This window comes from Coregonus clupeaformis, chromosome 31 (assembly GCF_020615455.1).
Source record: "Coregonus clupeaformis isolate EN_2021a chromosome 31, ASM2061545v1, whole genome shotgun sequence".
Taxonomy (NCBI): domain Eukaryota; kingdom Metazoa; phylum Chordata; class Actinopteri; order Salmoniformes; family Salmonidae; genus Coregonus; species Coregonus clupeaformis.
Genome location: NC_059222.1, coordinates 19,037,319 through 19,051,786, shown reverse-complemented (window position 1 = coordinate 19,051,786; position 14,468 = coordinate 19,037,319). Strand labels below are relative to the sequence as shown.

General features: G+C 40.3%; 1 protein-coding gene across 13 annotated transcripts in view; it reads left to right on the top strand.

Annotated features, from left to right (window-relative positions):
• The window catches only part of LOC121547681 (neurexin-1a), a 558,882-nt gene that overhangs the window by 480,153 nt on the left and 64,261 nt on the right, over nt 1-14,468 (top strand). For 9 of the 13 annotated variants that reach the window (XM_041859069.2, XM_041859068.2, XM_041859067.2 and 6 more), the window contains 2 exons: nt 3,716-3,805; nt 5,323-5,645. In XM_041859069.2, coding sequence (XP_041715003.2) covers nt 3,716-3,805; nt 5,323-5,645 — 413 coding nt within the window. The remainder of the gene's footprint in view (nt 1-3,715; nt 3,806-5,322; nt 5,646-14,468) is intronic. The other 4 variants (XM_041859073.2, XM_041859072.2, XM_041859071.2 and 1 more) reach the window with 1 other exon arrangement.

The following is a 14,468-nucleotide window of genomic DNA, read 5'->3' as shown; positions in this document are numbered from 1 at the left end:
TCTAGCTGCTCTGTCGTTCGCTACATACTTTAGTCTGAGACTGCCGTCATTGAAGTCGTTTGTGGTGACGAGGGGTACGAGGAAGTTGTACAAAACAAAGTCATCAGCGATTTGATAGTCTCTAACCAATCAGAGTATCAAAGCCAATGACGAATTTTCAAACCGTCGCTTTACCCACGTGTGCTCTGGCTCTGGCCCAACCTATTTCTGGACCAATCAGGGTCGGGGAGGTACTCAGATCCAGACTCATTGAGGGGAAGAAACTAGTATCTGTGGGCGTGGCGTAGCATTTGGCCAGAGCAAGGAGTCTGGGTGGCTAGGCAACTCTCATTCACCTCCCTGTCACAAGTGCAGAGTGTCAGTAGCTTATTCAGCCAAACATACTGTGAGTAGCCTACTCACCCACTTTACCAGACCTTTCTCCACTATACAGTGGGGCAAAAAAGTATTTAGTCAGCCACCAATTGTGCAAGTTCTCCCACTTAAAAAGATGAGAGAGGCCTGTAATTTTCATCATAGGTACACGTCAACTATGACAGACAAATTGAGAAAAAAAAATCCAGAAAATCCCATTGTAGGATTTTTAATGAATTTATTTGCAAATTATGGTGGAAAATAAGTATTTGGTCACCTACAAACAAGCAAGATTTCTGGCTCTCACAGACCTGTAACTTCTTCTTTAAGAGGCTCCTCTGTCCTCCACTCGTTACCTGTATTAATGGCACCTGTTTGAACTTGTTATCAGTATAAAAGACACCTGTCCACAACCTCAAACAGTCACACTCCAAACTTCACAATGGCCAAGACCAAAGAGCTGTCAAAGGACACCAAAAACAAAATTGTAGACCTGCACCAGGCTGGGAAGACTGAATCTGCAACAGGTAAGCAGCTTGGTTTGAAGAAATCAACTGTGGGAGCAATTATTAGGAAATGGAAGACATACAAGACCACTGATAATCTCCCTCGATCTGGGGCTCCATGCAAGATCTCACCCCGTGGGGTCAAAATGATCACAAGAACGGTGAGCAAAAATCCCAGAACCACACGGGGGGACCTAGTGAATGACCTGCTGAGAGCTGGGACCAAAGTAACAAAGCCAACCATCAGTAACACACTACGCCGCCAGGGACTCAAATCCTGCAGTGCGAGACGTGTCCCCCTGCTTAAGCCAGTACATGTCCAGGCCCGTCTGAAGTGCATTTGGATGATCCAGAAGAGGATTGGGAGAATGTCATATGGTCAGATGAAACCAAAATATAACTTTTTTGGTAAAAACTCAACTCGTCATGTTTGGAGGACAAAGAATGCTGAGTTGCAGCCAAAGAACACCATACCTACTGTGAAGCATGGGGTTGGAAACATCATGCTTTGGGGCTGTTTTTCTGCAAAGGGACCAGGACGACTGATCCGTGTAAAGGAAAGAATGAATGGGGCCATGTATCGTGAGATTTTGAGTGAAACCCTCCTTCCATCAGCAAGGGCATTGAAGATGAAACGTGGCTGGGTCTTTCAGCATGACAATGATCCCAAACACACCGCCCGGGCAACGAAGGAGTGGCTTCGTAAGAAGCATTTCAAGGTCCTGGAGTGGCCTAGCCAGTCTCCAGATCTCAACCCCATAGAAAATCTTTGGAGGGAGTTGAAAGTCTGTGTTGCCCAGCGACAGCCCCAAAAACATCACTGCTCTAGAGGAGATCTGCATGGAGGAATGGGCCAAAATACCAGCAACAGTGTGTGAAAACCTTGTGAAGACTTACAGAAAACGTTTGACCTGTGTCATTGCCAACAAAGGGTATATAACAAAGTATTGAGAAACTTTTGTTATTGACCAAATACTTATTTTCCACCATCATATGCCAATAAATTCATAAAAAATCCTACAATGTGATTTTCTGGAATTTTTTTTCTAATTTTGTCTGTCATAGTTGACGTGTACCTGTGATGAAAATTACAGGCCTCTCTCATCTTTTTAAGTGGGAGAACTTGCACAATTGGTGGCTGACTAAATACTTTTTTTCCCCACTGTAAGTGCACTCACCATGTGCTGTGTAGACAGTTAAGATATGGGGGGTTGATACTTTATCCTTTGCCTGTATGGCCTGATCTCCTAACTCAGAATGACAGACCACTTTCTTACCTTTCACTACCAGACCTTCCTGCAGCTTCCATGTGGGGAATAGGGAAGATAGAGTGCAGGGAGGGGAGAGCAGGGTGCACATCCTATACACTTTGTCTGTATACTTGATCTCTTAACTCCAACTGACATGATTAAAATAATCCTTTGCAAGGCCGATCCATCTTGCCATCTCATCCTGTTGGGTCAGACTTAGTTACTGTGAGATCTGCTTTGTATCTGAGTCACGAGCTCGGAGCCTGACCTCCTTCAACCACTCCAATCCTGCTACTATCCATCCCAGTCAATGCCTATCCTCTCTCTCTCTCTCTCTCTCTCTCTCTCTCTCTCTCTCTCTCTCTCTCTCTCTCTCTCTCTCTCTCATATCCATCTCTATCCATATCTCTGTCTGTCTGTCTGTCTCTTACTCTGTCTCTGTCTCTGTCTCTGTCTCTGTCTCTGTCTCTGTCTATGTCTCTGTCTCTGTCTCTCTCTCTCTCTCTGTCTCTCTCTATCTCTCTCTATCTCTCTTTATCTCTCTCCCCATCCCCATCCCCATCCCTTCTCCAATCACTGATGCTGCTGTTCATTCTTGCTACACACTCCACACCAAACTACTGTTTGTCCCCTGAACCCTTACCTGCCCAAACAGAATTAATGCGGCTGATGTGACAAAACATTGTCAATCTACCTGAAGATTGGAGCGGGTCACAATTTTCTCTTTCTGGAGAGGTGATTGGTCTTGAAAAAGGCTGTCCCAAATACCACCCTATTACCTACATAGTGCACTACATTTGACCTGAATGTAGTGCACTTTATAGGGAACAGGGTGCTATTTGGTACGCATCCAAAGGGCAGTGCAAAGTTTGGTCTCATTAAACTACTTCCATTACATAACTTAGTAATAACTCGGACTCTTACTGTAGCCATTGTCAAAGCCTTCACTGCTATTTGATTAGTGTTCCAGTATGTGTGCACCTATTTTAACACCTAAATATGTTGTGTCTTTGATTCTTGAAATGTCTATGTAGATTGCTGATGTTTTGTTAGCTTATTGTTACCTAGTAATTGTTTAACTTGTTTAAATGGGGATATGTTATATATATATATATATGTATATGTATATATACTTTGTTTTCTACTCTAAACCATAAACTGTGTGCAAAAGGTTGAATGTTTTTCACAAACGTTAAATTCTGAGAATGTATAACTAGCTAAAAAGTCTGCCAAAAAGAAAGAAAGAAAAGAAAGAAAATGTGTTTTTGGAAATCATTTTGGCAAGACGTATGTTATGAAAATGTTTAAATTTGTGATTTGGTTTTGGCTTATACAGTAACATAACTTTCTTAACCTAGTTGAAACTTCAGCGTGCTAATTCTCAATTAATATAGGAATAATTTGTTGGCTAAAATTAAAATTAAATGATTTGAGTAAGTGAAGTTGGGTCGATGAAATGTTGTAGGTAACTGTTTTTTTTTTTTTAAACGTCCAAAACATATTTAAAACTTTGTGGCAGTTGTTATAGCTCAATGATTAAGTATTAACATTTAACCTTTGACTTTACAGACTTTAACCACTGAAATGTCTCTTTAAACTTTAAAGGCAACAATGATAACGAACGCCTGGCGATTGCTAGACAGCGAATCCCATATCGACTTGGTCGAGTAGTTGACGAATGGCTACTCGACAAAGGTAAAAACATTGATTAAAACTTCAAATAAAATAATTTGAACATAACCCAGTAATACTTTTTGTAACCAATAAACCTTAAAAAAAATAAATGTTCAGTAAAACTTAAATAAAACTAAATGATTTAAAACAGTTAAATGTAGCTAGCTAGTAACATTGCACACTTTTGCATATAATAATGTATTCTTCTTTTTAGAGATGTCAACTGTTTAATACGTCTGTCAGCTTCAGGTTAAAGGGACTGTAAACATAAATCTAACTATTTCCTGAAGTAATATCAACACTGTTAAAATGCATATAAATTATTATAGCATTGTTGTTATTTGATGTAAATACCTAAATGATCAACTAAAAAAAGGTCCAGTTAAATTATCCATTCAGTTGATATTTGTAGTGTTATTTTTGATACACATACATGTATGTGCTTGATTTATAATGGATCATACTGATTAAACTGCTAGAAATGTTAAATGATAAATAGAGTGCAATATTAATTGGCATAAAGAAATTGAGTCCCTTTAACATATATTGTAAATATGTATAGGGAATGAAGATCAAGGAAATGTATCATAAAACATAAAAGATATGAGTGCATGCCTTTTTGTATGTTTCTAAAAACCAAGTTGTATCTCCCAACTAGTATGTGCCATGATTATTTTTCATTTTTATGTTTTCTGGTTCAGTTTTTTAGTTATTTTACTGTCACCAATGACTCTTTTGTTATGTGCCTCATTTTTCATATCATGTGTAAGTTTTAAGTTGTGTTCACTTCTTGCTAAAAGGCGGTCTTGAGATGATGATGATGGTGATGATGATGATGAAAGTAAAAGGAATAATTTTTTACCTTGGCAAAGTTTTTTCATTCGCATAATGAAACAAAACGTTAAATGGTAAAAGCGGTAAGTGTTTAAAAAGGAATAAAAGTGTGAAGCTTTTCAAAGAGGATAATTGGACACTATAGGATGACACATCTGTCAGGTCTATTTTCTCCACAGACAATTTCTCTGTCCCTTTTTTATTTCCTTTACATATGAAGTAAAAGCTTACACTTCCAAGATTGTCCTGTTATTTCAAGGAATAAATCAATTGCAGTTTAGCCCATTGCTGTCAAGTAATATGACAAGATTCACACGCCTGCCAAGATTAATGTCCTCCCTGCAGTTAAATTGACTTGATTGTCCTTTTAGCAAAGCTACAGTGCATTAATTTACAACAACTGTAAATGTTTTTCTTTATTCTTTCTCCCTTTGAATCTGCGTTGTTCCATAGGCATCCCATCATTCTAACCGCAATAAATTACCATGAAAGGCTTGCCTCTAGCAACGGGTAATTTATCGCGACTCATTAGCCGACTGGGCAAATAATCTGTATTTTTCTTATGCGCGATAATTTTTCATCATTCTTTTATTTTTTATTTCTGTTGTGACTCAAAGTACAAGTAGGGAGTTTGCGGCGGCAGAGTCTGTCCGCGTTCCATCCAACATTCATTCTCGTATATATATAACGTTGTTTTCCGGCAGGTCGGCAGCTCACTATCTTCAACAGCCAGACCACCATACAGATAGGTGGCTGGGACCGGGACAGGAGTCGCCCGTTTCAGGGCCAGCTCTCAGGCCTCTACTATAACGGACTGAAGGTGTTCAACATGGCCACGGAAGGAGATCGTAACATCCGCATCCAGGGCAGCGTGAGGCTGGTGGGGGAGTCACCCTCGTCCATCACGCCACAGTCCAGTGCCAACACAGCCAACCGGTCGGAGACGTCCACCTCCATTATGGAGATCACCACGACGACGGCGTCCAGTAGGAGGGTGAAGCAGACGACACCACGGGAACCTCAGCAGGTAGGAGAGCTCAGAATTTAAGAAAATATATACTTTGCAAGTTTGCAAGAAAAGCACTAACATATTTGACTCATTTTGTGGTTATCTGCGGCATACATTATTTCATTTCTTCTCTGGAATGTATGTCTCATCATGACCTCAAGCCGTTTGAAAAGTCTCTGCATGCATTTGACATACACTGAGTGTACAAAACATTAGGAACACCTTCCTATTATTGAGTTGCACCCCCTTTAACCCTCAGAGGGGTCGAAAGCGTTGCACAGGGATGCTGGCCCTTGTTGACTCCAATGTTTCCCACAGTTGTGTCAAGTTGGCTAGATGTCCTTTTGGTGGTGGACCATTTTTGATATACACGGGAAACTATTGAGCGTGAAAAACACAGCAGTGTTACAGTTCTTGACACAAACCGGTGCGCTTGGAACTTACTACCATAGCCTGTTCAAAGTCTTGCCCATTCACCCTCTGAATGGCACATACACAATCCATGTCTCAATTGTCTCAAGGTTTAAAAATCATTCTTTAACCTATCTCCTCCAATTCATCTACACTGATTGAAGTGGATTTAACAAATGACATAAATAAGGGATCATAGCTTTTCCCTGGATTCACCTTCAGAAAGTATTCACTCCAAAGATACAGGCATCCTTCCTAACTCAGTTGCCGTAGAGGAAGGAAACCGCTCATTGATTTCACCATGAGGCCAATGGTGACTTTAAAACAGTTACAGAGTTTAATGGCTGTGATAGGAGAAAACTGAGGATAGATCAACAACATTGTAGTTACTCCGCAATACTAACGTAATTGACAGAGTGAAAAGAAGAAAGCCTGTACAGATAAAAATATTCCAAAACATGCATCCTGTTTGCAACAAGGCACTAAAGTAATACTGCCGAGAAATTTGGCAAATCAATTAACTTTTTGTCCTGAATACAAAGTCTTATGTTTGGGGCAAATCCAATACAACACATTGCTGAATACCACTCTCCATATTTTCAAGCATAGTGGTGGCTGCATCATTCTATGGGTATACTTGTAATCGTTAAGGACTGGGACGTTTTTCAGGATAAAAAAGAAACTGAATGGAGCTAAGCACAGGCAAAATCCTAGAGGAAAACCTGGTTCAGTCTGCTTTCCACCAGACACTAGGAGATGAATTCACCTTTCAACAGGACAATAACCTAAAACACAAGGCTTACCAAGAAGAGTGGCCGAGTTACAGTTTTGACTTAGATATACTTGAAAATATTTGGCAAGACCTGAAAATAGTTGCCTAGCAATGAACAACAACCATTTTGACAGAGTTTGAAGACATTTTAAAATAATAATGGTGTAGAAAGCTCTTAGAGACTTACCCTGAAAGACTCACAGCTGTAATCACTGCCAAAGGTGCTTCTACAAAGTATTGATTCAGGGTGTGAATACTTATGTAAATTAGATATGTCTGTATTTCATTTTCAATACATTTGCAAACATTTCTAAAAACATGTTTTGACTTTGTCATTATGAGGTATTGTGTGTAGATGGGTGAGAACATAAAAAAAAAAAAGTTGAATTCAGGCTGTAACACAACAAAATCTGGAATATGTCATGGAAAGAGCCGGTGTTCCTAATGTTTTGTTCACTCAGTGTACATTACATGCTTACCCAACAATGCACATAATATGGATGTTCTCATAACTGTCCTAATATTATGAATATTATGAGTTGTGTTATGTGCTTTTAGCTGTTCGATGATGCATCTGACCTCTATAACAGAGGGTGAATCACGTGTCTAGCAGGGTACTCCACCACCAGATTAACACAGCATCACTGTTTATGCCAATGCATGCTATGACACTGCTAGGCATATGCTGCAATCAAATATGACATATTACATCTAGAAACATGACAGAGAAAACATTGCAATAGAGTGAATTAATAAACTCTTGTTCTGGAGACACAGAGAAATGAAGTATTATTTATAATCCAGTCATATTCATTTGTGTGTAAATGAACACATGCATGTACATTTTCATCGTGCAATTTATTGTTTTGAGAAATGGTTGAAAATGAATAATAACAAAGAGATATTTGCGAAAAATCCATCATTCACAATAATTATTATGTACATACAGTTATGTTTATTTCTGAGAACATTGGGTCACTCTCACACAATAAGTCCTTTATGCTAGTTTGCAGCAATGTGTTCAAAGTCACGATTGTGGCTGGACGGTATGTTTGTTTATTTTCATCTAAAGAAATTGTCTTTGAACAGGGAAGCGTATTGCTTTTGATTGGCTATAACAATTCTAACAATACTGGTTCTATTAGAAGCTGGATTGTGTGCAGACATGCAGACTAGACTGTATGGCAAGGACTCATTTAGGTCACTGTGTATAGGGGAGGATAGGGGTGACTGGCTCCTACCTCTCTAAATTTGCTTTTGTGTGTGTCTGGCCAAGGAGAGACAGCACTATGTTGGGTGGCCTCATCAAGGGCTGTTGTAGTGAAGAAACACACATTATGCTGTGTAGGGCACAGCCCAGGGGGCATTTTCTGCCTCCATGCTCAAAAGAACAAATAAAAGAGAAATAAAAAAAGAGGAGAGGCCAATGAAAACCAAGTCAGTTGTCGTTTAAATTGTTGTGCAATTCTGATGCTATGAAGTGATTGCATGTCTTGGGATAAAAGAGAGTGATTTTGGTGGAGCAGTGAACATTGAATCGCTTTCATGCTAAATTGATGGACCAGGGCATGGGCTTAGAGTTCACCCCTTGGGTATATGTGCACTGGGCTTGAAGGAGGTGTCTGGCTAATGCTTGATCAGCCATAGACCAAAAGAGTCAAGGAGTCAGAGAAAGGGGTCTGCCTCACAAACTAGCTGGCTGACATCCAAAGACATAATAACAAGAGAATGGGCGGTCATTTAATTCACATCACAACCTTTCAGGATTTTTGCTTCAATTCTCAATTGCCCAGAAGTGTTCACAGTGGGTTGATACTCAGCTGTGGGGGCTGCTTTCATATTAGATATTATACTGCTGACTTGTTCAAAGCGGTGTGTTGGCATAACTAATTAATAATTAATCAAAACGTCCCTTTTGAGAAACAAGCAAGTGCAATACTGTGCAATCAAAACAAATCTAGGAATGAAGAATATTGTAAACTGGACCAAGTAGTCTACACAACATAAGCAATACAGGCGCAGTCAAGTTCCTGGATCCCTCTGATTGGATATTAGGTAGAGCCCAAGCCTTGACTCCTCTCTCTGATTGGGTATTGGGTGGAACGCGAGCTCGGCTCATTGGCTAATTGTCTCACTGTCCTTCGTGTGCAATTATGCCACAGAGGGGAATGCATTAATGCTATCCAAAAGCAAATTAGCTTTTTGGGAAGATATTTTGCATTCTATTGCATTCAAGGCTTTCGAGACTCACGTACCCCCACAATAGCAAATTATGGCCCAGTTTCTAGGAAATGCATATAGGCACAATGAGTGGGAATCTAAAATAGACACAGCCTCTCTCCATCCCTCCCCCTGCCTGCCTGCCCGTTTTCATAGAGCTCAGTGCAAGTTTGTGACTGTAAGGGAAAGCTAGAGAGAGAGAGAGAGAGAGAGAGAGAGAGACAGACAGAGAGAGAAAGAGAGAGACAAACAGAGAGAGACAGAAAGAGAGAGACAGAAAGAGAGACAGAAAGAGAGAGACAAACAGAGAGAGACAGAAAGAGAGAGACAGAAAGAGAGACAGAAAGAGAGAAACAAACAGAGAGAGACAGAAAGAGAGAGACAGAAAGAGAGAAACAAACAGAGAGAGAGAAACAGAGACAGAAAGAGAGAGACAGAAAGAGACAGCGAGAGAGACAGAAAGAGAGAAACAGAGAGAGGCAAACAGAGAGAGACAGAAAGAGAGAGACAGAAAGAGAGAGACAGAAAAAGATAAACAAACAGAGAGAGACAGACAGAGAGAGACAGAAAGAGAGAGACAGAAAGAGAGAGACAGACAGAGAAAGAGAGAGACAAACAGAGAGAGACAGAAAGAGAGAGACAGAAAGAGAGACAGAAAGAGAGAGACAGAGAGAAACAAAGAGAGAGACAAACAGAGAGAGACAGAAAGAGAGAGACAGAAAGAGAGAGACAGACAGAGAGAGAAAGAGAGAGACAAACAGAGAGAGACAGAAAGAGAGAGACAGAAAGAGAGAGACAGAAAGAGAGACAGAAAGAGAGAGACAAACATAGAGAGACAGAAAGAGAGAAACAAACAGAGAGACAGAAAGAGAGAGACAGAAAGAGAGAGAAAGAAAGAGAGACAGAAAGAGAGAGACAGAAAGAGCGAAACAAACAGAGAGAGACAAACAGAGAGAGACAGAAAGAGAGAGACAGAAAGAGAGAAACAAACGGAGAGAGACAGAAAGAGAGAGACAGAAAGAGACAGCGAGAGAGACAAACAGAGAGAAACAAACAGAGAGAGACAGAAAGAGACAGCTGAGAGAGACAGAAAGAGAGAGACAGAAAGAGAGAGACAGAAAGAGAGAGACAGAAAGAGAGACAGAAAGAGACAGCTGAGAGAGACAGAAAGAGACAGAAAGAGAGAGACAAACAGGGAGAGACAGAAAGAGACAGAAAGAGAGAGACAGACAGGGAGAGACAGAAAGAGACAGCTGAGAGAGAGACAGAAAGAGAGAGACAGAAAGAGAGAGACAGAAAGAGAGACAGAAAGAGACAGCTGATAGAGACAGAAAGAGACAGAAGGAGAGAGACAGAAAGAGAGACAGAAAGAGACAGAAAGAGAGAGACAGAAATAGAGACAAACAGAGAGAGACAGAAAGAGAGACAAACAGAGAGAGACAGAAAGAGAGACAAACAGAGAGAGATAGAAAGAAACAGCTGAGAGAGACAGAAAGAGAGAGACAGAAAGAGACAGCTGAGAGAGAGACAGAAAGAGAGACAGAAAGAGAGAGACAGAAAGAGACAGCTGAGAGAGAGACAGAAAGAGAGACAGAAAGAGAGAGACAAACAGAAAGAGACAGAAAGAGACAGCTGAGAGAGACAAACAGAAAGAGACAGAAAGAGAGACAGAAAAAGAGACAAACAGAGAGAAACAAACAGAGAGAGACAGAAAGAGAGAGACAGAAAGAGATAGACAGAAAGAGAGACAGAAAGAGAGAGACAGAAAGAGAGAGACAGAAAGAGAGAGACAGAAAGAGAGACAGAAAGAGAGAGACAGAAAGAGAGAGACAAAAAGAGAGACAGAAAGAGACAGCTGAGAGAGACAGAAAGAGAGAGAGAAAGAGACAGCTGAGAGAGCCAGAAAGAGAGAGACAGAAAGAGAGTGACAGAAAAAGATTAATTCCAATGTTATTATTATTTTCCATTTGATAAATATTGATCTGGTGTAAATGTTCCCCCTCCTAAGATTAGTCCAGGCCTGTGAACCGTAGCAGCAGCATGCAATCCACGGTGGAAGACCAGACAATGGTCTGTAATTGTGTCTAATCTCTGATCTGTGTATGAGGTGCTATCTTAAATCATGACACAAGCCGAAGTATTGGCCTTCAGGAAGGAAATGGAGCTTGATACTGCTGCTGATGCGCCTGTCCTACTTTTCTGTTCCAAATCGGTTAATCTTAATGGAATAGCAATGTGTTACACATGACAGGTGTAAATGCATTCCGAATAGACTGTAAATATGAGCAGATACTACATACTGTAGAGTAGACACCACATAAACAAGAGAAACATAAAATACGATATCAGCTGAATAGGTACGTAATGTAACTGTATGTACATTACCTTTTCACTCCAATTGCTTTGAAATCATTGCAAATAAATCAATTCATTACAATTTTCAATAAACAATCAATTAGTTTTTTCAACAACCATTGATGGCATCAATGATGACATGCTGTTTGAACTAGTCAAAGTGGTTTGACCTTGTGTGCAAAGCCCTCAGTCATATCCATTGTGATGAAGTGTTGAAGAGTATAATTTGCTGATGGTCACAGAATCGATGGCTGTCTCATTACAACAAGAGGCCCTCTTTGTGTGAAACAGAAAGATAATCCCTTGATGTAGATAACCGAGTCCAGAGCCCACGTGTCATCATTATGATCTGTTACAGCATTATCAGTGTGTTTGTGTCTGGGGAGATCTGTTTTTATATCCAACCAATTACCTTTGTCCGGGCATTAACCCCTGTCTTTCATATATTCCTACCTCATCAGTCCACTTTTTGTTTTAACTTAAACTTTTTTGTCTCTTTGTGCTATTACACATTAGTGAAGGTCAGCACTGATTTGGTTCATCTTCCCGCACCTTTCCATTTCCATTTTAATCATTTAGCAGACACTCTTATCCAGAGTGACATACAGGAGCAATTAGGGTTAAGTGGCTTGCTCAAGGGTACATTGACAGATTTTTCACCTAGTCCGCTCGGGGTTTCGAACAAGCGACCTTTCGGTTACTGGGCCAACACTCTTAACCGCTAGGCTACCTGCTCTCCCTATTTCATAGCCATTATCCAACTTGTTAAATACGTTAGAACTGTGAATAAACAGACATAAACACTGGTTAAATACATTGCAGTAATCTGCCTGTTACTACCTCAGGATCATTGCACCAACCCCCAACTACTAACACAGCTTTGATCTTTGATGCAAACAAAATGCAGCAAATTCCCAAAAGTCCTACATATGAAATTGCATACACCACACACGCATACATAAATATATGCATGTTCCTTTTGGGAAATCTTTGAAGTTCATGGCCTGGTAGCTGTAGATTATTCTGTAAGTATTGGTTTTATATATGATGTACTGTAAATGCGAAGCCACCTGTCAAACCTCCTCCAGATTGGCTATGAATCATACATGAATGTATTTCAAAGTGAACCCGTACCAATGTCTTCAGATAAATGTGCATTCAATGACGGGAAATGCATACTTGCACACTCACACATACATACATACACATGCATACTGACGCCACACACACTCTCACAACACACACTTTATAATAATAATAATATGCCATTTAGCAGACGCTTTTATCCAAAGCGACTTACAGTCATGTGTGCATACATTTTTACGTATGGGTGGTCCCGGGGATCGAACCCACTACCCTGGTGTTACAAGCACCATGCTCTACCAATTGAGCTACAGAGGACCACACTTTCACACTCACCATACATTGCTGCTAGTCACTTTACCCCTACCTATATGTACAGTACATTGCTACCTCAATTACCTCGTACCCCTGCACATCTACTCGGAACTGGTACTCCCTGTAAATAGCCATGTTATTTTCTACTCCCTATCTATAGCCATGTTATTTTCTACTCCCTATATATAGCCATGTTATTTTCTACTCCCTATATATAGCCATGTTATTTTCTACTCCCTATCTATAGCCATGTTATTTTCTACTCCCTATATATAGCCATGTTATTTTCTACTCCCTATATATAGCCATGTTATTTTCTATTCCGTATATACAGTACCAGTCAAATGTTTGGACACACCTACTCATTCAAGGGTTTTTCTTTATTTTTACTATTTTCTACATTGTAGAATAATGAAATAACACATATGGAATCGTGTATTAACCAAAAAAGTGTTAAACAAATCAAAATATATTTTATATTTGAGATTCTTCAAAGTAGCCACTCTTTGCCTTGATGACAGCTTTGCACACTCTTGGCATTCTCTCAACCAGCTTCATGAAGAATGCTTTTCCAACATTCTTTAAGGAGTTCCCACATATGCTGAGCACTTGTTGGCTGCTTTTCCTTCACTCTGCGGTCCAACTCATTCCAAACCATCTCAATTGGGTTGAGGTCGGGTGATTGTGGAGGCCAGGTCATCTGATGCAGCACTCCATCACTCTCCTTCTTGGTCAAATAACCCTTACACAGCCTGTTGAAAAACAAATGATAGTCCCACTAAGCGCAAACCAGATGGGATGACGTATCGCTGCAGAATGCTGTGGTAGCCATGCTGGTTAAGTGTGCCTTGAATTCTAAATACATCACAGACAGTGTCACCAGCAAAGCACCCCCACACCATAACACCTCCTCCTCCATGCTTTACGGTGGCAAATACACATGCGGAGATCATCCATTCACCCACACCGCGTATCACAAAGGCACGGCGATTGGAACCAAAAATCTCAAATTTGGACTCCAGACCAAAGGACATATTTCCACCGGTCTAATATCCATTGCTCGTGTTTCTTGGCCCAGGCAAGTTTCTTCTTCTTATTGGTGTCCTTTAGTGGTGGTTTCTTTGCAGCAATTCGACCATGAAGGCCAGATTCACACAGTCTCCTCTGAACAGTTGATGTTGAGATGTGTCTGTTACTTGAACTCTGTGAAGCATTATTTGGGCTGCAATCTGAGGTGCAGTTAACTCTAATGAACTTAACCTCTGCAGCAGAGGTAACTCTGGGTCTTCCTTTCCTGTGGCGGTCCTCATGAGAGCCAGTTTCATCGTTTTTGCGACTGCACTTGAGGAAACTTTCAAAGTTCTTGAAATATTCCATATTGACTGACCTTCATGTCTTAAAGTAATGATGGACTGTTGTTTCTCTTTGCTTATTTGAGCTGTTCTTGCCATAATATGGACTTGGTCTTTTACCAAATAGGGCTATCTTCTGTATACCACCCCTACCTTATCACAACACAACTGATTGGCTCAAACGCATTAAGAAGGAAAGGAATTCCACAAATTAACTTTTAAGAAGGCACACCTGTTAATTGAAATGCATTCCAGGTGACTACCTCATTAAGCTGGTTGAGAGAATGCCAAGAGTGTGCAAAGCTATCATCAAGGCAAAGGTTGACTACTTTG